General features: G+C 51.1%; 1 protein-coding gene across 1 annotated transcript in view; it reads left to right on the top strand.

The window, feature by feature from the left end:
• The window catches only part of TRPM2 (transient receptor potential cation channel subfamily M member 2), a 53,661-nt gene that overhangs the window by 15,001 nt on the left and 14,866 nt on the right, over positions 1–23,794 (top strand). The window contains exons 6-25 of the mRNA XM_090053289.1: positions 90–256; positions 1,827–2,007; positions 2,393–2,454; positions 2,869–3,069; positions 4,019–4,121; positions 5,140–5,261; positions 7,301–7,651; positions 8,888–9,025; positions 9,642–9,771; positions 10,149–10,294; positions 11,485–11,597; positions 12,423–12,636; positions 14,308–14,426; positions 15,106–15,238; positions 15,423–15,594; positions 17,253–17,436; positions 17,845–18,026; positions 18,369–18,501; positions 21,994–22,081; positions 23,323–23,410. Of these exons, the coding sequence (XP_089909415.1) occupies positions 90–256; positions 1,827–2,007; positions 2,393–2,454; positions 2,869–3,069; positions 4,019–4,121; positions 5,140–5,261; positions 7,301–7,651; positions 8,888–9,025; positions 9,642–9,771; positions 10,149–10,294; positions 11,485–11,597; positions 12,423–12,636; positions 14,308–14,426; positions 15,106–15,238; positions 15,423–15,594; positions 17,253–17,436; positions 17,845–18,026; positions 18,369–18,501; positions 21,994–22,081; positions 23,323–23,410 (3,027 nt within the window). The remainder of the gene's footprint in view (positions 1–89; positions 257–1,826; positions 2,008–2,392; positions 2,455–2,868; positions 3,070–4,018; positions 4,122–5,139; positions 5,262–7,300; positions 7,652–8,887; positions 9,026–9,641; positions 9,772–10,148; positions 10,295–11,484; positions 11,598–12,422; positions 12,637–14,307; positions 14,427–15,105; positions 15,239–15,422; positions 15,595–17,252; positions 17,437–17,844; positions 18,027–18,368; positions 18,502–21,993; positions 22,082–23,322; positions 23,411–23,794) is intronic.

Raw genomic sequence — 23,794 nt, 5'->3', positions numbered from 1 at the left:
ATTAGGGAAAGCTCTAAATCCCAGGCTGACAGACTGAGGTCTCTCTGGGTAGAGCATTGTCCTTTCCAACCTTTGCTCTGTCCCTACAGGTGCCTGGATCATAACGGGTGGGTCACACGCTGGTGTCATGAAGCTGGTGGGGGAGGCTGTACGAGACTTCAGCATGAACAGCAGCTACAAAGAAGGCGAGATCATCACCATTGGAATAGCCACCTGGGGGACCGTATACAACCGCGAGAGCCTCATCTGCCCACTGGTGAGGTTGAAGGACTGCTGGAGAGATGGGTGTTGGCCAGGACAGGACGCTGGCCTGAGAGGGGAAGGAAAGATGAATCTTTCTGCCTAAAATGTCTGAATATGCATTTGACTGAAGCCAGCTTTGGGTGTAGCATGTAGTTAGACACACGCTCCGTGGAAAGGACTGTCTTTCCTGCTGTGGGCCTGCCTTTCTACAGTATGACCGTGGTTTCCAAAGGGGCTTGGTGGCTTAGTAAAGTTCAGTGAGACTTAGACATCTGATGCTCTTAGGTGCTGCTGAAAATCTCAACCTTTAAACAGCACCGTACCTAGACTCTTGATGGCCCCGGGCAAACTTTTAGTATCAGGGCCCCCTTCTCCAGATATAATGACGATAATAATCGGAGAATAGAAAAAAATTTACCATTTTCAGGCCTTGTGTCTGGGCCCTGGGCAGCTGCCCATTTTGTCCATGCCCATGTCCAGCTCTGCCTTTAAAAATGCTTGTGTGAAAATCTTTCCAGCCACCTGCTGATTGGCAACCATAATGGTCCAGCAGCTGAATGCACTCCCCTTGCAGATCAGGTCATCTTAGCTCTAACATTTTAAGTTCCTCTCCCTACAGATAAGCCCCTCAGAGGTTTACAAAAATTTGGGATGTACTTTGCTTTTATCACAGAGGGGTATCTCAGGTTTACTTATGGGAATGCCTACTATAGGTCCAGGTCTCCTGAATGAGAGCCTAAAGTTATACAACAATGGGCCTCTCAGTAATTCCTAGGGCCAATGGATTCTAATATAAGACAGTCTGAAGTTGATTAAGGATAAGGTCTCATGGGCATGAGTCTCTTTGAGTTAATCTCCAAAGACCATGTTTAGGTACCTATATATAAGGGGCCTGTCTTACCCTTGGGGTGTCTTTCTACAAGTCCCAGTGATTCATTTGAGTATTGCTGGGTGCTTACCCCTTCTGAAAAGCAGGCCATTTATTTTGACACTTAAATGGGGACTTTGGGGCCTAGCACTAGGCACTCCACCTTGAGATTCCTGATCTCTGTTGCGTGTTCTGTCAGCCTCCAAATTAAACTACCCATCACCCCTATGTGTTTCTGCTGGGAAGATGCTACTCTGGATGTCTTGGAGCTGCATGAAGGCTGAGAGAAGTGTATCTGTAGGATATGGGTAGAAGTCGGTATGAGAAAAGGGTGGGAGGGATTGGATGGCTGCTGTGTCAAAGATTGCTCTCAATGTACTGGCATTCTGGACAGTCCTGCACTCTTATTCTTTCTGGTCCCAGCTCCATAGCCCTGATCCATCCTTACCCAACATCCATCATGCTAACCCAAAGACTACCTGCTTTCTCTCCTCTTATACTTCCCAGAAAAGGTTTCTGCTCAGATTCCTGCCCTGTTCATCACTTCTGCCTGCCACCCCTTTGTCCCCTCATTTCCTTCCCCTAGCCCATTCCTGCTATGTTTGAGCCAGGGATCTACTGTGAATCCTGCTGAAGGAGATGCTCAGGGAGGACAAGGGACTCGGTACAGTGCACCTGCCAGTACATGAGTGTTTCCTTTGCACTTCTTTTTCAGGGTGGCTTCCCAGCTGAGTACATGCTGGATGAGGAGAGCCAAGGGAGCCTGTCCTGCCTGGATAGCAATCACTCCCACTTCATCTTAGTGGATGATGGGACCCATGGCAGATACGGCGTAGAGATCCCCTTGAGGACCAGGCTGGAGAAGTTCATTTCTGAGCAAACCAAGGTGAAAGGAGGTAATGGCAGCCATGGTCAGGGACTGCCTCAGAGCCAAGAAAGGAAAATACATGAGATCCCTAGTCTAATGATCCTAGGGCATGAGGAAGTATTGATGAAGCACAGGGGATCAGAAGATGTTGCAAGCCCCCTCTTAATTAGTTTTCTGAAAGAGTTCCTCAGTGACACAGACTGAGACAGCATTCATTCCTCCTTCAGGTGGAATGACTACAACTACCTCTTCCCTTGCTAATAGCAAATCTCTTCCAAAGCTTTTTTAGAGCCTGGCCTATGATGGAGATAGCCGCAGTTGCCTCTTCCATGCTGGAAGAGGCCATCACAGGCCAGCCTTAGCAGGAGGGTTTAGTATCCACATAGACCTGAATTGACTCTTCTTTCCTGCAGGAGTGGCCATCAGGATCCCAATTGTTTGCGTCGTGCTGGAGGGTGGACCCGGGACTCTTGATGTAAGTATATCTGCCCACTCTTCAGGTGGCTTGAGGAAAGACAGTGCAGTTGCATGGGTTGGGGGACAGTGAACACCATTGTCTCATTGTGTGAAGTCAGCCTTCACCAAACCGATCGCTGGGGCTTAGGCAAGAGATGGAGTTAGTGGAACTGAACGGTGGCTCAGGAGACTGGTCTCCTGCAAGTGGGTGAACAGTGAAGCAGGGTGCAGAGAATTAGTCAGTTGCAACAAGATAATTTCTTGTATGGACATTCATAAAGGAGCCAGCTGAGAACACAATGACTAACAACATACCAAAGCTATGGATGTTTGGGGCCTGATCCAAAAGGCCCTGAAGCAAATGGAAGCCAATGAAAAACTTCCCCTGGGGTTTGGACAAGCCTCTGTATCCTCTCCCATCTGTGTGTTGTAGACTATCTACAATGCAATCAGCCATGGCACCCCGTGCGTGATAGTGGAGGGGTCTGGCCGTGTAGCTGATGTCATTGCTCAGGTGGCCCACCTGCCTGTCCCAGAGATCACCATCTCCTTGATCCAGAAGAAAGTGAGCATCCTTTTCCAGGACACCTATGAGTTCTTCACTGAGGGCAAGCTTGTGGAGTGGACCAAAAAGGTGAGAGGCTGCACCTGCACGGCTATACTTGCTGATGCCACTGAGAGACAAAGGGAGAAGGCGGTAAGTCACCCATTGCAGCGTTTGTGACTTTTTTTCTCTACTCATCAACAAGGAAACAGATGCACACTTCACAAGTGTCACAGCTTTTCCAGCCATACTTCTTCTAGCTATGTACCATGTATGTGCCACTCAGACTAGAGACACACACACACACACCCATGCAAACTGATCTCTGAGTGTGTGAAGCAGGCAAGTGCACCATGCACAGCAAAGCCAGGAGAATTTCTGGTCCACTTCTCATCTGGTCAACCCAGTACTTTCATTTTATCCCAGTCCAATGGGTTTTTTGCCTGGAGTTAATTGCCAGCATTGTTTTCCATCTTGGGTCACTGGATTTTTAATAAGGTGGGAAAATCTGCATGGGGCCAAACCCTAGCCCTGCTGAGGACAAGGGGATTTTCAGATACTGGTCCCCCCTAGTGAGTTTATAGACACTCACCAGGTCCCCTGATTAAAGGAGACTGTTTCAACTGATTTTCTCTCATTCAATATCCATGTTGTCAAGTAGTTAAGTAACTTAAGTAGTTAAGTCAACTGCAGTAGGGCTGGGATTGTGCTGTAGCTGCCAGCCTGTTTGTACGTTGGAAGGATGATGGTGGACAGAGAATCAGCCTATTCTCTTGTGGCTGGGCTGGAAACCACAAAATTAACCTTGAATGGGCTGGGGGATGCTACAGGTATCCAGAGGGGACACCAGATTTAACATCCAGTGTGTATGGAGGAGCTGTGGACACTCAAGGCAGAAGCAGGATATTCATCCTGAATGGGTTAGGAGGTGCAGCTGGGATCTTCAGAGATAGGTCAATTTATCTGACGTGGGCTGGATAGCAGCATGGGAGAGAAGGCTTCTGCCACTGATCAGCTGATTCTCCATCCTCTCCCACAGATCCAAGACATAGTACGGAGCAGGCAACTCCTGACTGTTTTCAGAGAGGGCAAGGACGGCCAGCAGGATGTGGACGTGGCCATTCTCCAGGCACTGCTCAAAGGTGAGTGGCGGCATGGTTCTGCTCTGGTGGGGTGGCTTCTGCAAGGGCACCTAGCAGCAGAGAACCTGACTCTCTGCCGTAGCGTGGGGCTCTCTTGTGTGTGATGGATCCCTGGGGTTCAGGGAGCCCAGCTGGCATCTGGGCTGTGCAGAAGGGCCCCCCAGTACTTGAACAACTGAACAGGCCTTCTTTACTGGTCATGTTGCTGAGTGTGTAGCTCACTGGTCCACAGGTGATGTTTCTGGGAGGTAAACATGGAGGGGTGAGGTATGTCCCAGGGAGAGGCTGGGTCAGGGATTTTATGAGTTCAGTGATCCTACTGGTGCTGACCAATAGATAGCTGTCCCTGCTGTGGGGCTGCTCTGCAGAAGCCCCTCACCTCCTGGTCCTTTCCCACTTGGCTCGTTTTAGCACAGAGCTCCAGCGGCTGCTTCCCTGGCCAGGACAAGCCTTGCTCCAGTTGATGAAGCTCTTTGTTGGGGCTCTGCTACAGATGGCCTCCCGAAATCTCACACATATACCAGCTCCCATAGTCATTTCTCTGCTGTTTCATAGACTGGAAACTCGCTGAGGCAGGGGTAGTTTCACGGCAGCTTCTGGGTCACTGTGAAGTCACAGGCCTGCTTCTCAGAGCTGAGCACCTGGTGTGCTTCTGTTCTGCATGAGCAATGAATTGTCCTGTAGAAATCTCACACCCTAGGGAGGTGCAAGGCAGGTGAAGACGCTGAGTATTGGGTACTGTCCTGTACCCCACAGGCCACGGGGGAGAATTGCAGGAGATATGGGCATTGGAAAAGCCTGGACATTTCCTGGGGTTCCATGGGTGTCCTTTTTCTCCCAGGTTATAAGTTCCCCATAGTCCGCGAGCTCCATTATGTGTTTCATGGGCATCCTGCCGCCTGGAGCTACCTCAGGGCAGTCCTGGCTCCAGATGCAACTGTTTCAGGTCAGGGAGGTAACAATGAGGCCCAGTTTCTTATGCATACCATCACTCCCCTGTATGCCTTTTTGGATACAGCATCCCGAAACCACAGCCACTTTGACCACGAGAGCTGGGACCACCAGCTGAAGCTAGCTGTGGCGTGGAACAGGGTGGATATTGCCCGGAGTGAGATCTTCACAGACGACCATGAATGGAAGGTGAGAGGGGCCTTGAGCCAGGTCAGTGCCACATGTGCCTTCTAGCTGGTGATTGTAGGGGTGGATCCAGGTTTTGCAAAGGAGGTGCATCTCAGCACTGCTCCCTGACTCCTTCTCACTCCAACCCATCAGTGTGGGGAGATTGCACTGTGGGAGCCTCTGGGAATTTTATTTAAAGTTCCCAAAACATCCCTCATGCTCAGAGGCATGTCCCATCCCATACTCTTCCATTCTCTCTTCCTCCAGTCTCTGCTGTCTTCTGCACTGTTCTGGGGGTGGGGGTGTCTTCAGACCTGCACCTACCCACACCAGCCAGGCTGCACAGAAGCTGGGCTTAGCTGGGAACAGTGGTAGTGGGAAGGGGGTGGGTTCCCATATACTGCCTGGTCCTCCCAGGAGCAGGCAAAGAGAAACCACTGCTGCTGTGGCTGCCTTAGGTGAACCTAACCTCCATGCTGCCAAGGACGGGAGCAGCTTGCAAGATTCCCCCACCCCAGGACAGCCAGAAAAGCAGCCATGGCAGGTAGAGGAGGGGATGTGCTGCTGAGCATGGAGGAGAAGGGGGGATTTTCTTCCACTTTGGGGTCTTTTTTTAAAGTCCCCAGAGACTCTGGCAGCACAGTCCAGTCTGAAAGGGGGTGCAGCCATGCCACTGCACCCCCTTTGGATCCACCTGTGGTGGCAGCAGTGGGAGGAGGAGAGCTTAAGGCCCTTTAAGCTGCCTTTGCACTGCCCCCTATTTCAGGGACCTGCAAAGTCTTGCCTGGACCCCATGTGCCTGCTCCAACTTACACTCTGCTTCTTGCGAGCACCACGGGCAGCATAGAACAGTTCTGGTGCAGCCCTGATACAGTACATCCCTGGAACCACCCCCAGCCTGTCCTCTGGGGTAGAGAGAGGAAGGGAGCTGGTTTGAACCCGTTACATTGGCCAAGGTTGACTGCTGCTTGTGGGAAGACAAACTTCCTCAGTGTGCCCCAATGGCATGTGAAAATGTCCCTTGATTCAGTGCTTTTGTAATGACCAGCTTTCCCTCCCATCTAAAGTCAACCTGTGCAGAGCTTTTACATGTTAATTGGGTGGGGAACATGTTCCAGCTTTGAGAAGTGCCTGTCTTCTTTTAAAAATGATTCACCACCTCCCTGGCCAAGAACTCGACAGTGAAGGCTGCTGCTTGGCTGTGCACTGACTGGTTATGTGGATCTCTGGCCGATCAGCTCACTACACGCTTTTCTGCTGATTCACTCAATGATATCAAAATGTTAAGGCAGAAGGAAGCAAAGAAAAACACATTCTGCCCCCTTCTTACTCCTATGCTTGGCAGTCTGATATTACAGAAGCTAGAAATGGGGAAAATCGCCTGTTGTCTCCTCTGTCATTTTTTTATCCCTTCCAACCCTGAAATTTAGCAATAGTGTGCAGAGATCACTCTTTTGGCCCAGGTCGTTTCAAGAGATATTTGGCGGCTGCTAGTTTTGGCCCAGTGGGTTGGCAAAAGATGAGAGTGAGGCTGGCAGGGAAACCAGAACTCCATTGCAGGAGCATTTTTCGAGGTTTCAAAATGCAGGTCCCAGGCTGAAGGGAAACTAAGACCTCTGTGTGTTTTGTTTCATTAAATAAATGAGAGAGAAGTGCCATTTGCTGCCCTAGTCTGGTGGGTCTTGCTCTGCCTCAGGCAGTAGGAGATCCATGGTCAAGGGCAGGAGCTGGGAGTGAAGGCACCTCTCACCTGGGCTCACAGGCTCAGACAAGTGTGGAGGCTGGCATCACAGTCCTTTCCCTTTTCATCCATAGCACACTCGTACCCCTTCCCTGCTGCCCCTGACTTGCCTTTCTGACTAGCAGGTGATTGGTTGGGGAGCTGCCTGTGGTCAGGCTGTTCCCCTGATCCAGTAACCCCTTCAAGGGGCTGCTTCAGTGTATCTTCCTGCTGCCAACTTCCCACCTCCTGGGCTCCATTTTCATCTCCTTGTCCCCACTCCTGAGAAGGAGGGTAGGGGTCTGCTCTACAACAGTGTGCCCCTCACTGCTCTTTCTAGCCTGCAGATCTACACCCGGTGATGGCTGCGGCCCTGATTTCCAACAAGCCTGAGTTTGTGAAATTGTTCCTGGAGCAGGGCGTGCGCCTGAAGGAGTTTGTCACCTGGGACACCCTGCTTTACCTCTATGAGAACCTGGTGCCATCCAGCGTCTTCCACATCAAGCTGCAGAAGGTGCTGGCAGAGGAGAAGGAGCACCTGGCCTGCCCCAGGGCACCACGAGTTCAGCTGCATCACGTCTCCCAGGTGCTGCGGGAGCTATTGGGCGACTCTACACAGATGCTGTATCCGAAGCCCAAGCAGCCAGAGCGACATCGACTCTCCATCCCAGTCCCGCACATCAAGCTCAATGTACGGGATGGCCCTGGGTTCCATGGCTGTGGTATAGCGAGGGGCCAGGGGGTGGGAGCAGGTATAGCTCCTTGGATAGCTTCCACGGACAGGCTAGATCTGGGCCAGTTTTCTAACCAGGCACCTGATGAGCAGGTTGGGTGCTGGCCATCTTGGGCATTTTCCTGGAAGAGAAGCTGCAGGTTAGACTCACTACCCAGCCCCAGCACGAAGGCCTTTGAGAATATTTGTGCCGGTCTAAGTGTAGTGGTGTCCCTCCACCAGTGATTCCTTAATGTTGGCACATGGCACAGGTGCTTGGCAGGGCTTACCCTAACTGGCTCACTGTGTTTCATGAGCAGCTGTGTACACCTATGGCTTGGTGCTAGCCCCGGGGCAGGTATGGCAAGTTGGTATCACCAGTGTGAGTTTTCCCGCACAGAAGAATACCTTCAGTTCTCTTGCTTTCAGTCCAAGTGAAGGACTCTCCAGTTAAAGCATCCAGTCTTAAATTCCTGTCTGGTCCAGTGGGAATCCAGTCTTAAATTCCTCCCCAGAAGATGGCCTGGGGTGGCTGAACCCACACCTTGGACCAGGTGTCCATTGCTGTGCTGCTTGTGTATAGTGGGTGTGCAGCCCTGTCCTTCTGGGTCAGTCCTGTTTCACACCCACATTCAGCTGGCATTCAGACCACGCAAGGTATCAGGCTGGGTAGAGACCCAGGCCACCCCCTGACTCCTTGCCCTGCACTGTAAAGACTCTCCTTCCTGTAGGCTCCAGGCTTTCTTACTCAATGCCCAATGCTGGCCTCATCTTACTCAGGGCCGCCCTCTGTGTTTCTAGGAGAGGTGCAAAGATCCAGTGAAGGGTAGTGTCTGGGGAAGCTCCAGCAGCTACAGAGAAAATGTGCCAGCAGGTGCCCTCACCTAGTTCTCTCTGGTGCCTGGCTTCCCAGCTCCCACGTGTGTGAGCCCTGGAGCTGAGTGAAGCATCCCTCCCTGTGGAGAGGAGCAGTTAGCTAGGTGCCCCAGGACAAGGCCTGGAGATCTGGTTCCCTGCTCACTGGCTGGGTCTCTCCTAACCCCTCTGGGTCAGGAGTGGCCCTTAGTGCTCCCACCAACACACACACACACACACACACACACAGGCTCTGGTGGCTGGAGCTAGGACGTGGGCGGTGTTTTTCTGTACTTAAAACCAGAGTCGGTTCTTTGCCAAGCCTTGGTAATGAGTTGATTTGTCTCACTTGCTCCCCAGGCTCAGGGAGTGAGCCTCAGATCCCTGTACAAGCGCTCAGCTAGTCCAGCCATCTACACCATGGACCCTGTGCGGGACCTTCTCATCTGGGCTGTTGTCCAAAATCGCAGGGAGCTTGCAGAAATCATCTGGACCCAGGTGTGCCAACCACTTCCCCTTCAATCCCAGAGGTTATGGTAACCAGCAGCAGGTCTGAACACTGGTCCCCCCACTGATTACTAGACATCTGTGTCTACCTTTGGCCTGGAGCCAAGAAAGGATTCATTGCCTCTGACACTTACTGGAGAGCTAGAGGAGCCTCATAAGCTGCTCACATGGAGCCACCACTGGATGGGGACCAAGATCCCCTTGTCCAGGTGTGGGTAGTACTGGGGGTGATACTGATTCCTGTAAGCGCAGTAAGTAGAATTGTCCAAAGCCATGAACCATGAGGATTCAAATGCCTTAAGAAGATGTCTCTTTCTAGCAGGAGTCCAGGCTGTGGGGGTGGCAATGACATGTAATGGGCCAGTCAAGATTGCAGTTTGTTCCATTGACAGGGTGGGAGCACTCCAAGATGAGCAAGAAGAGAGGAGATGGAGGAATGCCTTGGATCTCTGTCTTAGCTTAAAGGCCTTGGTTTATGAGACTGGTCTTTCTGAATGGCGCTCAGCCTGGAAGGCTCCAACTCCCTTCCCTTTCGAAGACCCACAGGGGCCTTGGACCTGCAGCCCCAGGGTACCACGCTCCCACTCACATGTCCCCTTTGTTCCAGAGCCAGGACTGCATTGCAGCAGCATTGGCTTCCAGCAAGATCCTCAAGGAGCTCTCCAGGGAGGAGGAGGACACGGACAGCACAGAGGAGATGCTGGCCCTGGCAGAGTGGTTCGAACTCAGAGCTATTGGTGAGCACAAGGGCAGTGGTACACTGAGAGGAGGACATGGGAGGCACTGGCAGGCTCCTCCTGACCCCATGCTCCTTTCTGGAGTCACTGCCTTCCCTCCTGACCCCTCCCCACTGGCAGACATTTATCTGCAGCCTGTCCGGCACACAGCACTCAACTGCAGTGCACCATGTGGTGTGTTTGCAATGCAGGGCCCTGCAAGCTCACAGCATGGTGTTCTGGGCAAGGTCCAAACTGCAGGCCCTACTGCTCTAGGAATGCTGTTTTTTCTGAGCCGAGCAGCCTGCCTGCAACACACCTCTGGGGTGCTCTGGTTGGCCCATGGGGAAGACCTTTGCCCTGTCCCAGGCCTGCCGCCCACACGTGTTTCTGTGCAGGAGTGTTCACGGAGTGCTACCGCAAGGACGAAGAGAGAGCCCAGAAGCTCCTCATCCGCGTCTCTGAAGCCTGGGGAAAAACGACCTGCCTGCAGCTGTCTCTGGAGGCCAAAAACATGAATTTTGTGTCCCATGGGGGCATCCAGGTGCATTTCCAGCAGTGGTGGAGGAGTGAGCTCACATCTCTTCCCCCGCCTGCTTTCCCCCTTCACAAAGGACTTTCCACCAGGAAGAAAGCAGAGTCCTCAGTGTGGCCATACATGCTGAGGCAACAGCCCCCATGCCAGCTCCCACTGCCCAATGGCTCATGGCAGCAGCTTGGCCACAAGTATCTCTACCCACTCAGGGAGCCATGGCACTGGCTAAGCTTGGTGCCCTGTTCCCATGGGTTCTGTGCTGCTCGGAGGGGGACCCACTCCCACCCACTGCATGCACGGGTTGATGCCAGCCAATAAGCCCCTGGCATGCACCGTCTGGCCCCTCTGTGCTGGGTCTGTGCTTTGGCCACTTGACCCTCAGCCCCTTTCCTTTCTCCTGTATAGGCTCCACACCTCAGCCTGGCAGGCCCTATAGAGCCTGAACAGTGAGCTACTTGCCATGTGGAGTGGGTCTAACTTCTGACTTTAAGGACAGGACCATTTCCCCCTCACTGAGCCCTCCATGGTCTTGTCTGAGTGGTTGCTACAGGAGACAATTCTGCTGAGGAATGGAGTAGATCAAGGCAGAACTTCTCTTCCAGAGAGGGGAGGCTGCCCTGTGGGATGGAGGGATATCAGCTGTCAAGGCGTTTCTAAGCCTTCCTTGGAGGTGGTGGGTGTTGGCTGCAGCCCAGGCTGGGGACATTGACTGGGCTTTGCCAGTGCTTCTGCTGGGACTTAAACCTGGAGGGTCCTGACTAGAGGGACTTGTGCCCCCACCCAGGGTCAGACTGATGCCATGTTTGAGATCAGGAAGGAATTTTGCCTTGTGGTCAGATTGGTATGGACTGGCAGGGTTTTGCCTTCCTTTGTAGCCACGGGCCTGGCCTCTGCCTGGGATCTCATGGGCATGTATTGGAAACCTTTTATAGAAGCAGAGCTTTGGTTGCCATGGTCCCCCTGCTTTACCTCTGGCATTTCTGGGCGTGATGCCTGGTGTTATGTCAGGGTTGATGACAGTCTTATGTAGAGTTTAGATGACAGGTTTAACTGGGATGGTTTGGATAGGGCTGATCCTGCCTCAGGCAGAGGTTGGACTAGATGTGATCTCTGAAGGTACCTTCTATTCCCACTTTTTTGTGATGGGCTCTGGCCTCAGTGTGACTGTAAATTCATGCCCTTCCTCTCCCAACTTGCAGGCCTTTCTGACCAAAGTCTGGTGGGGAAAGCTGTGTGTGGACAACGGGCTCTGGAGGGTCATCTTATGTATGCTGTTCTTCCCGCTTCTCTACACTGGCCTCGTCAGCTTCAGGTACTTCCAGGGATCCCTCTCTGGGTAAGCAGCAGCAGAAGTGGCCTGTGGCAGAAAGCCTATGGCAAAGACATTTGCAGTGTGAGCAGGAGCTGGAAGATTCACAGTGACTGGCTGCAGAGGGAGGTGGGGTTCCCAGTGCCACCTCTTTCTATGATAACAGGTCAGACACAGTGGGTGCTAGTGTTATAACCCCCACATTGTCAACAGTGTCCCTGCCACACTGCACAGGGCCTCAGCAACCAGGCCTGTCAGCTCATGCTATAGTCAGCCCAGGCTCTAGCTCTGCAGAAGCAACTCCCCCATGGAAACAGCACATCACATGCCAGAACAGTCACTGCCTACTCCAGGGTCAGCCCCAACCCCAGGACCATTGCTGTCCTATAGTCATGTCTTGGGTCAACAAGGCCTTCTCCAAAGGAAGCAGGCCAAGGATGTGTTGCCAGGGCCTGGAATCAGGTCTGTAGACACTAGTGACCACCTGGGGCTGCCTAACTGAAACATTCAGTGAGTGCTGGGCCCTGTGACTCCCAGCACCCTGGCCTTGGAGCAGGTGCCCAAACAACACCTTGGGCATGGTGTTGCCTGCTCCAGCCAGCAGTTGTGGGGAAAGACCTTCTGGGCCATAGGGTGCAATCTAGTAAGACCCATGATAGTCACAGCAGGCCCAAAGTAAAAAACTGTTCCCTACGTGGATGTGCCGTGCTGTGTCTGCCTGTACTAAAGACTCCCCTGGTTAGAAATCAGGCCTGCCCTAGCACAAGCCAGAAACATTTCCTGAGCCCTGAATCATGCATCCTTTCCTGGTTACTTCCCCCGGTTCAGGGAGAAGAGGCTGCAGCCGATGAACTGCCTGACGCACTTCCGAGCCTTCTTCACGGCCCCCGTCGTCATCTTCCACCTGAACATCCTCTCGTATTTCAGCTTCCTCTTGCTCTATGCCTATGTCCTGATGATCGATTTCCAGGAGACGCCATCCTGGCGAGAGTGCATCATCTATTTTTGGCTCTTCTCCCTGGTGTGTGAGGAGACCCGCCAGGTACTGGACAGGCGAGGCAGGAGCAGGTGGCGGGTAGGCGACATTGGGCTTGATGCAGGTTCAGCTGTGCTGACGACTGGGTTGCCCCCAATGGCATGTGGAAGAGCATCTAGCCATGCTGAAGCGGGCAGCAGCAGTTCCTGTTTCCACATGGGGGTGTGTGTGCTTCCTCTTGTGAGGTGCTTTTTTGGGAGTTGACGTGCACACAATGTCTTGGGTACATCTGCGGATGAGTGAGAATATCACAAGCCAAGATCTTGTGGTATCTCCCAAAAATTCCATAATTTTTATCTGCAACTTGATGAAACCGCATCTCTCAGCCAGACATGCACTCAGGGACATGCTCTCAAGTATGTGCGTTGGTTCCTAGAGTTACAGAGACCATTAGGCTAGCTGGTCTGCCCATAGGGTTTCAACCAGTTAGTGAGCCTCGTAACTTATGTGTAGCTAAAGCAGATCTTTCAGAAAGGCAGCCAAGCCTGATTTGAAGACATCAGGTGTTAGAGAGCCTATTCCTTCTCTTAGAAGTTTGTTTCAGGGGCTAGTTAGCTTTACAGTGAAAAAAATTGTGCCTGATTTCTAATTTTTAGTTTGTCTATCTTCAGGTCCCAAATGCTAGGTCTTCTTCTGTCTTTTCCCTCCAAATTTGAAGAGTTGACACCAAGTGTTTTTGGCCTGGACAGTCAAGGAGTCCATACCATCACCACCAAGAAAATGTGGACAGTCAGGTTTTTTTTTTAACATATGGAACTAGCTTTTTATGTTTGAAATCAGAAGCAAACCTAGGACTTGTTGTCTAAGCCTGTAAACCTACAGGAGGAAGGAGAACTGCTGCCATTTCCCCTGCAGGGACCTCTTGACCCATATCTCATGAAGATGGAATTGCATCTCTGCAGTGACTAGATCTTCAGCTGCTGTAGAGAGGTGTAGCTCTATAAACTCCAGTAGGGACTCTGTGGGACCTCACTGGTGTTGTACCAGTGCACACACAGGCTGGGGATCTGGCCCATTCCTCAGATCTAGGCAGCTTCTGAATCTGGCTAGTATGTTTCCGATGTGTTCCCAAGATGCAATGGTGGTGATTCATCACCTCATCCTTATGCGGATCACTAAATAATGACTTCATGGTTGGTCCAAAGGATGATGATGATGATAATAATATCGCAACAGCCACTGTGCAGGTATCCTACCAGTTCCTGGCAATACCAGTGCATAGATCATCAAATTCCCAATCTCTCCCTATTATACAAAGATGAGTTCTAGTTTAGTGGTAATGAGCTGGCAGATATATTACCTGCCCAGCACTGCTGATGTCTGGGCTCTGCAGCTTTCTCCCTGAGTCACAAGAAGTGGTCCAAAGGAAATAAGCATTTCCAGCAACAAGAACGTCTTTATTATTCCATGAAGATTAAGCACCAGGCAAAGGAAACTTCTGTAAAAAGCTAGATGACCAAGCTTTGCATTGGTGCCTCTCAACCTTTTTAGGCATAAGGCACCCCTCAGAAAATGACAGCTCTGATCTTTCACTCATTTTTATGACTCTAGAAAAATAAAAGAGCAATTTTCTGTTGCAGAGAACTCGAAGACCACACCAGGTCACAACCTCCAGTGCCCCTCAGCAGCCTAAAGTCCTTTTACTGAAATACCTGATCCACTTCTTTTTCCCAACAGCTTTTCTATGACCCAGATGGGTGTGGGTTCCTGAAAATGGCTTCCTTATACATCAGTGATTTCTGGAATAAGCTGGATGTCTGTGCCATCCTGATCTTTATAGCAGGACTGACATGTAGGTAAGTGTGAAGGATTTGGATGAGTAATCTCCTCATGCCATTTGCCAGAGCCAGCTGGAAAGCAGGGAGAAGAATTTGCAAATGTATCCATTGAGATTTTTTTTTCAACGTTTAAAAAGAATGGTAGTGTGAGAGAGATGATGTAGCCATGATGGTCTGCGAATTATGCAAGAGGCAAAGATTTCTTTGGATGGTATCTTTTATTAGACCAACTGCATCACTGGGATAGACTTGAAGGAGCTTTTGAATACAAAATATTCTTCTTCAGATCTGAGGAAAAAACCCAGCACTGTGATTGATAGATTATTACTTTTTCTTCTCAGACCTGAGGAAGCATGTTTTGCATTCAAAAGCTCTTCTAAGTCTACCTCATTCATGCAGTTCACCCCCCCCAAAGATATCATCCAAAGAAATCCTTGCCTTTCCTGCTCAAAAAAATCTAAGTGCAAAATACTAATAAAATTTTCAGTTGGAACATGGATTTTTTTTTACAAGCTTCCCTCTGTTCCCAGCTGCTTTGATGCTAGGCCTGTTGAGTTTTATGCTCTGTCCCACTCTCAGACAGGACTCCAGGGGAAGAGCTATTCTTCTCTGGGAAGGTAAGCTGTGCATTTACAAGAAAAACAACTCCACTTAAGTAAATGCACTGATGTGTTTTCTTTTCTCTTTTCTCTGCCAGGTTAATCCCATCTACTTTATATCCAGGACGGATCATATTGTCCCTGGCTTTTATCATTTTCTGCCTGCGTCTGATGCACATCTTCACAGTCAGTAAAACACTGGGGCCCAAAATTATCATTGTGAAGAGAATGGTAAGAGCTCCTCTTCCTTGGGGGTGACTTATTTGTAGCAGGAGCAGAACAGGACCTACATAAGACTTGTGAATTGGGGCTCATGGAGAGGGTTATAGGATCTGGTAGGGAAGTGGGTGTCACCCAAGCATTTGTTCTATTGAAAGCCAACTGTTCACTCCTGCTGTCTCTCTGTATTTTGCAGATGAAGGATGTCTTCTTCTTCCTCTTTCTTTTGGCTGTTTGGGTTGTGTCTTTTGGCGTGGCCAAGCAGGCCATTCTTATCCACAATGAGGAGCGGGTGGACTGGATCTTCCGGGGTGTCGTCTACCATTCCTATCTGACGATTTTTGGGCAGATCCCTTCCTACATTGATGGTACAGACTCCAGGGCTTCTCACTTGTTTCTGCCTGGGCCTGGTTGATGATGGGCAGGGAAAGATTTCCAAAGCAGGACAAGAACACAAGAGCTTAAGACCTGCTATTAACTGGCTTAGAGCTTGGGTCCACGTAGGCCATGATCCTGCCTCACATAGTGGCAGAGGGTGGATGCAGAGGGGTGGGTGAACAGGATATCTTTGTTACAGCTCATGTTGGCTACCATGCTCATCCAGTTCTTCATGAACTAGTACTGTCAGTGTGCGGGGGACTGTAGCAGCTCAGGAAGGACCTCAGCCATGACAAGATTTTGCAACATGACTGAGACCATCTAGCCCACCCCCCAGCTCAAGGCAGCATCACCCTCATCTAAACTGGCCCAGCCAAGTATTTGTCCAACCTGCTGGAACTCTCTGGCCTCTGTCTGACTGGTTTGAGGGCTGGGTAGAAATGAAATGCAACAGGACTGATGCTCTGTTCCATGACACATGCTTCATTCAGCTGCAGCTCTGAGGAGTCAGCAACGCTGGATCCCCAGCTGCTGCAAAGCAATAGTAGCTGTGCCGGAAGCAGTAGGCCAGGACTCAAGGTGGTGTCAATGGATCAGTTTCCACTGGAGCCAGTGGAAACTGGTGTAAGAGAAGGAAGAGCCTGGCTCAGGGGCTGTGGGGCAGGTGGAGCAACAGGAAGTGGCTCCAAAACCTCTGGGCACAGGACTGGCTGATAATTGCAGTGACTCAAAGAGCCTGATCCTGGGAGGTGCTAGGTGCTGTCTGTCAAGCCCTGTACACCCTCAGCTGTCATTGCGGTCAGAGTCCCCCAGCATTCCCCACTCTCTCCACAAATGCATGCCAAAGAAGTGCCTTGGCCCCTTTGCTGTGGCTAGCAATGAAGCTCTGTCACTCCTGAGACCGTCACTGGTTTCCATGGAAATACTAACAGATCTTGGAGGTTTTGCAGGTCTGACAGGGAAAGGTAGCTTTTGCTATCTGTTCCTTGCTCTTTCCTTCCTAAGGTTAGGCTCACGCTGTCAGACAGCAGAAATAATGCCATGTGGCTGATTGCATGCTGCAAAAAGTGCTTGCAGTACAGTTGCATTGAGTAGTTTGTGAGCCCTCTGTGGCTGTAATCTGTTCATCCAAAATACTGGGCAAATAGAAACAGCCTCCTCCAAAATCAGGAAGGGTTCACAAATGCCTCTTGGCCTAAAGAAAGGCCTGAATTGATTTAATCTGAGGGACTACTCATCCTATTTGGCCAGGTCATCATTAGGAGTCACTAGCCACAGATTAGCTAATACAGCTGAGAGTGCAGAGGTGGGGAGGTGAAGGCTGGACCAACCTATTTTAGTTTCTTAGCAGTGTTTAGCTGAAGAGCCAAGGCCAGTCAGTCAGGGCAACACAACGGGCCCTATTGTTCCTACAGAGGCAGCTGAGTGTCCATGCCTCATGCAGGGCCTGAGCTGATGCTTAGAGAGTGAGAAGCGAGCTAAAGCACAGGCTGCTATGAACCTACCACCATTCAGGCGGTGTACTTTCCATGTCAGCTCTTGGTTTTGGGCAGAGAGGCCCAAATGCCAGTACCTGATGCTACTAGACTAAGGTGTATACAAGAAGCTGGGGTCTCCTATTGTCGAGCTCTTCCCTGTTCTCCTGCAGGAGTGAACTTCAACATCAATCAGTGCAGCCCAAATGGAACTGACCCCTACAAGCCAAAGTGCCCAGAGAGCAGTGAGGAGAACATGAAGCCCATCTTCCCGCAGTGGCTGACAGTTCTCCTACTCTGCATGTACCTGCTCTCTACCAACATCCTCCTCCTCAACCTCCTCATCGCCATGTTCAAGTGAGTCTGTCCTGAGCTTGCTGCGCACACCTAGCTGTGCTTCAGGGAGCAGGTAGTGCTAGGAAATGGTGGACTAAGGCAGGGTGCTGTGGGATGAGCCCATCCTTAGGCGGGAGCTCTGGGCACTCTGATCTGCATGGCAGAGACAGTTTGGGGGCATGGACTAGTATGTGAGCCGGTGCTCTGACACTGGTTTTGGGAGGTTACCTGGTGTTTGTGGGCACATGAGGCCTATGCCCAAAGTCTGAGCATCCTTGTGCATGGGGTTGTGTTGAGCCAGATGGGTACTGTGGTGCAGGCTTGTGTTTCTCTAGCCCCCAGGATGGCATGTATTCACCTCTTCTTTTTGGACCTCTTCCCAGCCCTCTGGCCACACCACAGATAACCCCTCTGCTTTGCCCCTCCCAGCTACACGTTTCAGCAGGTGCAGGCACACACCGATCAGATCTGGAAGTTCCAGCGCCACGACCTCATTGAGGAGTATCACGGCCGGCCTCCAGCCCCGCCACCCTTCATCCTCCTCAACCACCTGCAGCTCTTCATCAGGAGGGTCATTCTGAGAAAGCCAGCCACCCGGCCCAAGCAGCTCAGTAAGGAGCTCCTTTCCCAATGGAGCCAGCTGTAATGATGTGGGGCTTTGTGCTTCCCAAGTCTGACTGGCATTCTGATAATCCTTGTGGCACAAAGGACTAAGCTTTAGACTTGGTACATGGTCTTGTGTGCCATTGTTATGGTGGCCCTGGTGCTCTAAGAGACACTGGGTGACAGTAGTGGCCACTGTGCTAGACTGGGATCTAGAGACTGAGTAGTGAGCTACTACTAAATGGCACTGGGGCTTATATTGGGCTGAATGTAGCCTACACAGTCTGTTTTCAACACGGCCTGCCCTGTGCAGCTTCTCCTCCCTTGCTCAATTCTCATTTCCTCTGCAGAAGAAAAGCTGGAGAAGAATGAGGAAACGGCTCTCCTATCCTGGGAGATGTACCTGAAGGAGAACTACCTGCAGAGTCAGCAATGTCAAGAGAAGCAAAACACAGAGCAGAGGGTCCAAGACATTGCACTCAGGTACTGGCCCCATCCCTTCTCTGAGGCTAGGTTGTGTTTCTGCTTAGAGCCGCTGGTGTGGAGAAGAACAACAGATGTCTCTGCCCTTGGATCACATGTAGGCAACTCTGCTTGACACTGTCCTCTGGGTTTGGGTGGCTGATGCCCCTTGTGCCATGTGCCATAGTTCCAAGGCGAACTGCTCCTTTCTCCCTCTGCTTGTGCATGCCTTGATGTCAGGCCTCATACCTAAACCTCTCCTGGGGGGAATTCCTCTTCAAGGGAGGCCTGGGCCTAAGCACACTGCTTATTAACCATATGTCCAGCTGGTCTTGATGTGTGTAGCTCTCCTGCATGGGCATCTGTGACCTGTGATGCCTCCAGTGACCAGACCACCCTTTTGAACCACAAAGCAGTCTATTTTAATAAAGAAACACAGCATTTCAGGGAAAGGATGTGTTTTAAAACAAAAAATAGTCTACACATGTATCTGTCTTGCCGATTTAGTGTACCAAGCTCTCAAGGAAGCTGAGGCAGGCTGAGGTTTTTCAGACCCTCTCCCCCACCCCCACAGGATCCTGTGTTTCTTTCTCGTTCCTCTGGAAAAAATACTCCTTGCCCTTGGGAGATTCTTCATAGCTCCCAATGCAGCTCTTGATTTCTCGTGGTCCTAAGCTATTTCCTGACCTGGCACCATCTCTCAAGTGTTGTGGAGAAGTGGCTGACCTGCAGTTTCTTTTCTACAGTTGTCTCTTTAGCTGAACCAATATCCTCCTATGTGAGGCCTCTTGGTAGCCAAGTTAGCATGCAGTGTTCAGCTGTTACTGCAGGGCAACTCCAAATCCCTTCTAGTTTGGAGCTGCACTTGCCCTGGGCCATTCTGGCATGACACCTGGATGTGGTTTGCTAAAAGCTGCTGACTCACCACACCACTTTCTGCTGGGATAGTGGATCTGAGGTCCTTTGTCTCAGTCTCTTCCTCTTCCCAGAGCTTTGATAATCCACCTGCCATGTTCCCAATCACCTCACTTCCCAGCCCAGGTTGCCTGGGGCTCCCTTCCAGCTCATCAGTCTGGAAGCCACTCATGACACTACAAACTGAAGCAGCTGCTCTCTTCCCCTGGGCTTGAATGTGCTTCACTGTGGTGTTCACATCTCACTCACCCAAGGAACAAAGGGCTTGAATATGGGATTTGGGGTAGTGGAGAAAAGTGCTATGCTGTAGTTTTGGCCCCACACTCCAGCCCATACTCTTGAATGGCTGCATGAATGTACCCATGCAGCCACAAAGCCTGCCAAGTTTCAAGAATGGTGCAGGGGTTTGGGGACAACTGCCCCTCAAGATGCAGAGAAGCAAAACTCGTGACATTAGTGACGCTGTGTTAAGGCACAGCAGGGTGACAGCTGCAGGGATGGTGGCCCCTTCTGAGGCCACAACACCTGCCAGCTGTCAAGGAGATCAGTGCAGGGGGGTTCTGGGGCCCTGCACCCCTAGCTGCTGACAGACAAAACTCATGACATGCGTGCTTGTAGGACTGACTGTGTCTGTCTTGGGGCAGTTGATTGTCTGTACTGATTATTTCCTCTCCTTAGTCTCTGCTCTTGTAGGTACTAATTGATGGCAATTAACTGGCTAGATTAGCTAGGTCCTGTGTTTCGAGCTCGTCCCTGAGTGAATTATGATTGATTGGTAACTGGTAACACAGTAGCTTAGCAGCCAGGCCTACAGTAGTGTCTCCCAGCCCCAAGACAGACACAGTCAGTCCCAGAAGCACCCATGACATGAGTTTTGTCTGTCAGCAGCTAGGGGTGCAGGGTCCCAGAAGCCCACTGCACCAATCTCCTCGACAGCTGGCAGGCATCGTGGCTGCAGCAGGGGCCACCATCCCTGCAGCTGTCACCCCACTGCACCTTAACACACACAGTGTCACCTGTGGCACAAGTTTTGCTTGTCTGCAGCTTGAGGGGCAGTTCTCCCCAAACCCCTGCACTGATGTTCTTGAAACTTGGCAGGCTTTGTGGCCTCAGCAAGAGCTACCAGCCCTGCAGTCTTGACCCCTCCCCTGTGTTGTAATGCCTAGACATGACAGGAGTTTTGCTTTCAAGAATTTGGGATGCAGTTCCCCACAAGCCCCTGCACTGATCTTCTGGAAACTTGGCAGGATTCATGCTTTCTGCAGAATCTACCACCCTTGAAAAGTTCATCCAAATCAGACAAAAAACAACAAAGTTATAGATATTTTATTGTTTCCCCATTATACCCTATGGCCAGATCTCCGAGGCAGCTCTGAACCACTTTGGGAAGCTGAACAAGGCGGCACTTGGACCCGGATGTGCTGCTTCCCACCCCGAAGCGTCCAAAGCTTCTCCGGAAGCTCTGTCCGAAGCCTCGCACAGCCCTACTAAACAGACCTACTCTGTTGTCCTAGCAGCAGTGGGGAGGGCAAAAGAAACCCCTCTCCTGTTGCAAGTGGAAATACATGGCATGGTTGTGGGTACTCCTGGGTCCACCCCTGCTTCTGTGAGGAAAGTACAGGGAATGATGGAGCTGCCGCTTTAACCAGGAGGCTCTGACACCATTCGCCTACTACCAAGGACCACAGAGACAAAGCATCTGGGCCATGCCCAGGCTTCACTTAGAAGCCATTGAGGACCTTGAAGGACAGTAGAATTTGGTCTGCTCTCTGCAGGCCCCTATCTCCATGCTGTGCCAGCTCTCTACACTGGTGTGGTCCTGGATGGGGGAAATGGGGAGAGAAGGACTGACTGGGTGTATTTGGGTGAGAAGGATTTTATGCCCATGAAAGCAGCTTGGTAGAGGCCAGTGAGCATGGGCAGCTCAGGGGGAGCTGGGGACTTTGGTGCCTGGGTAGACCATTTGTGTGAAGCACCAAATGCCCTAATGAGGGGTTGAGTGAGTTCTGCCAGTGTGTGTGATCAGTGTGCATTGCCCATAACAGCTCTTGCTTACTGTGGCCCTGACTGGCTGTGCTCCTAGGGAGAGAGAGCCACCATCACCTGCAATCCCTGCATCCCACCTGGTGCATGCAGCGGGACAAGGGAGGTGTCCCCTATCACACCAGTCTGGAGAGTTGGACACGCAGCATGCCAGCTGACAGTGTGACACACCTGCTTCACCTCTGCTTCACGTTTCCAGCATTGGCTGAAGCACAGTCCTCTGAGCTTCCCCAGAGGCAGTGCAGCTCTTCACTGCCTCCTGCTCAGGCCTGCACCTCAACCCTGTGTGACTAGTCATGAGACGGTTGCCACCATCACCATGGGGGTTGACACTGTAGGGGCAGAAGTGTCGCACTGTGCTCTCCTTCTGACTGTGAGTGTCAGTGCAGAGAAAGGCTGTCTGTGCTCACAGGTCTAAGTGACCAGACAGCTTATCTGTATCCACTGTTTTGCGGTAGCCCCATTGCTCATTGCATTGCCTGCTTCTATGCAGGTCTTGGTTCTCTAAAGCAGCTTTCGATCTCTCTCTTTGTCTCTGTGCTCCTTCCATTTCAGAGTTGACACACTGGCAGAGCTGCTGGAACTGGACCGAGTGAAGAGGACGGGCATGGTAGAGCAGAGGCTGCTGTGTCTGGAGGAGCAGGTGAGGCAGACTTCCCCACTCAGAGAAAGTCTGTGTGACTAGTGAGGCTTCGGGTAAGCAGCCCAACCAAAAAAAAAGGCAAGGAGGATTAAGTTTGGATGAAACAAAATTGAGATGTTTCATTTTCATGTCAAAATGACCCCCCTATACACATCAGTTAATTTTCATTCAATGGGAAATGTTCTCTTTGACCCAAAGTGGGTCATTTCCTCATGGATGTTTGGGGGAAAAACAAATGCAGTGAGAGGCCCTGTTCACAAGACAGATGGATAAGGGGGGCTGTCTCTTGTACTGTCCACTTGCCCAGTGTCTAGAGCCCTCAGTCAAGATGTGGGTTCAAGTCGTATCACTACCTCAATGGACTTCTACACCCACATCAGCCAAAGGAGTGCTCCAACCCCCGCAAGCCTTTGTGAGGGAGAGGGGGAGACAGGGACCCCTCTCATCAAAGTTGTTCCTCTTTTCATTAATGGATCAAAGATTCACTGAAGCAGGGAGTAGTACCCAGGTGTCCCTCTTGAGACCCTCCTCCTGTCTGTGACATTCAAGTGATTCACACAAAGTGGGACAGCTTCAGCACAAGAAGTGAAGCACATGTCCTTGCAGGATAATGTATAGCCTTTCCTAGGATGTTCAGGATGTGCATCTGAATCTCCTTAGCCTAAGGGATGGGGGTTGGGGGAGTCTGAGCTCAGGCCTCATCCACTTCTGTCTGCACCCTTGTATAAAAGGCGAGGTCCTCGTCCGCCGCCTCTGGCAGCTTTGTGAATCAAGCCCTGAAAATCTGTTTTCCAGCTGAAATCATTTAGTATAATTAACCTAAATTCTCTAAGGTAGGAATTCAGGGAACTCCCTATGGAGTGACTGAGACTTCATTTTTCAGTGAACTCACTCATCACCAAAAAAACATTTCCCAGCTGTAATAGAAAGATGCATCTGGAGCCTTGAAACTGTCACACACCTGAGTGGAATGGACTGTGCCCAAGACTGGGTGGCAGTGTCAGGAGTTTAGGGGACAGGCTGTGTCCAGGACTACCAAGAAATCTGGGAAACCTTTCCAGAATTTTCAGAGAGCTGTAAATGCATCTCAAACTGAATCCCCACCTCTGCTGTCCAGGGAACCTCTTCCACAAGGGAAGCCATGGACCCTCCCTCTCTGCCTCCCCTCCAAACTGGGCACTGGGAAGGAGATCCTGGTAGAAAAGTGGCTTTCGCTGACTGTCTTCAATACTTTGAAACAGATGCTCCAGAGCACCAAGGCCCTGAACTGGATTGTCCAAGCCCTGTACGGGAATGGATATGGGCTGGAGGAGGATGCTCCCCGCATGAGTAAGTTCAACAGGTCTGTTGTTGCACAGGTGCATGAAAGGGAGTGTAAGTATAGAGCATCCTTTGCCTTCTGGGACCTGGTTCTCTTCTGGCTCCTAAAGGATTGACACTGGTGTCACTCCTGTTTTTCTGCTGAGGTCTCTCCTAACCATTCCTGGCAAGTATTGGGAGCTCACATGTGCTAAATAGCCAAAGCAGGCTGCACACTCTTGCATTTCCTTTTCTCTGCAGAAGGATCGTGGATCTGCTTGGAATCCTGGAGCCACAGTGGGAGGGGGAAGATTGTTCTCAAATGGGTTGAGTCAGCTCCCTCAGCACAGTGCAAGTTTCTTCACCAAGAGCATGGATAGCAGCATGATAGCCCCAGAGACGTGGCTTGCCAGC

This window comes from Crocodylus siamensis, chromosome 6, assembly GCF_052110815.1.
Source record: "Crocodylus siamensis isolate JL-2025a chromosome 6, ASM5211081v1, whole genome shotgun sequence".
In the NCBI taxonomy this organism is placed as follows: Eukaryota; Metazoa; Chordata; order Crocodylia; family Crocodylidae; genus Crocodylus; species Crocodylus siamensis.
This window is presented reverse-complemented; position numbering and strand designations above follow the sequence as displayed.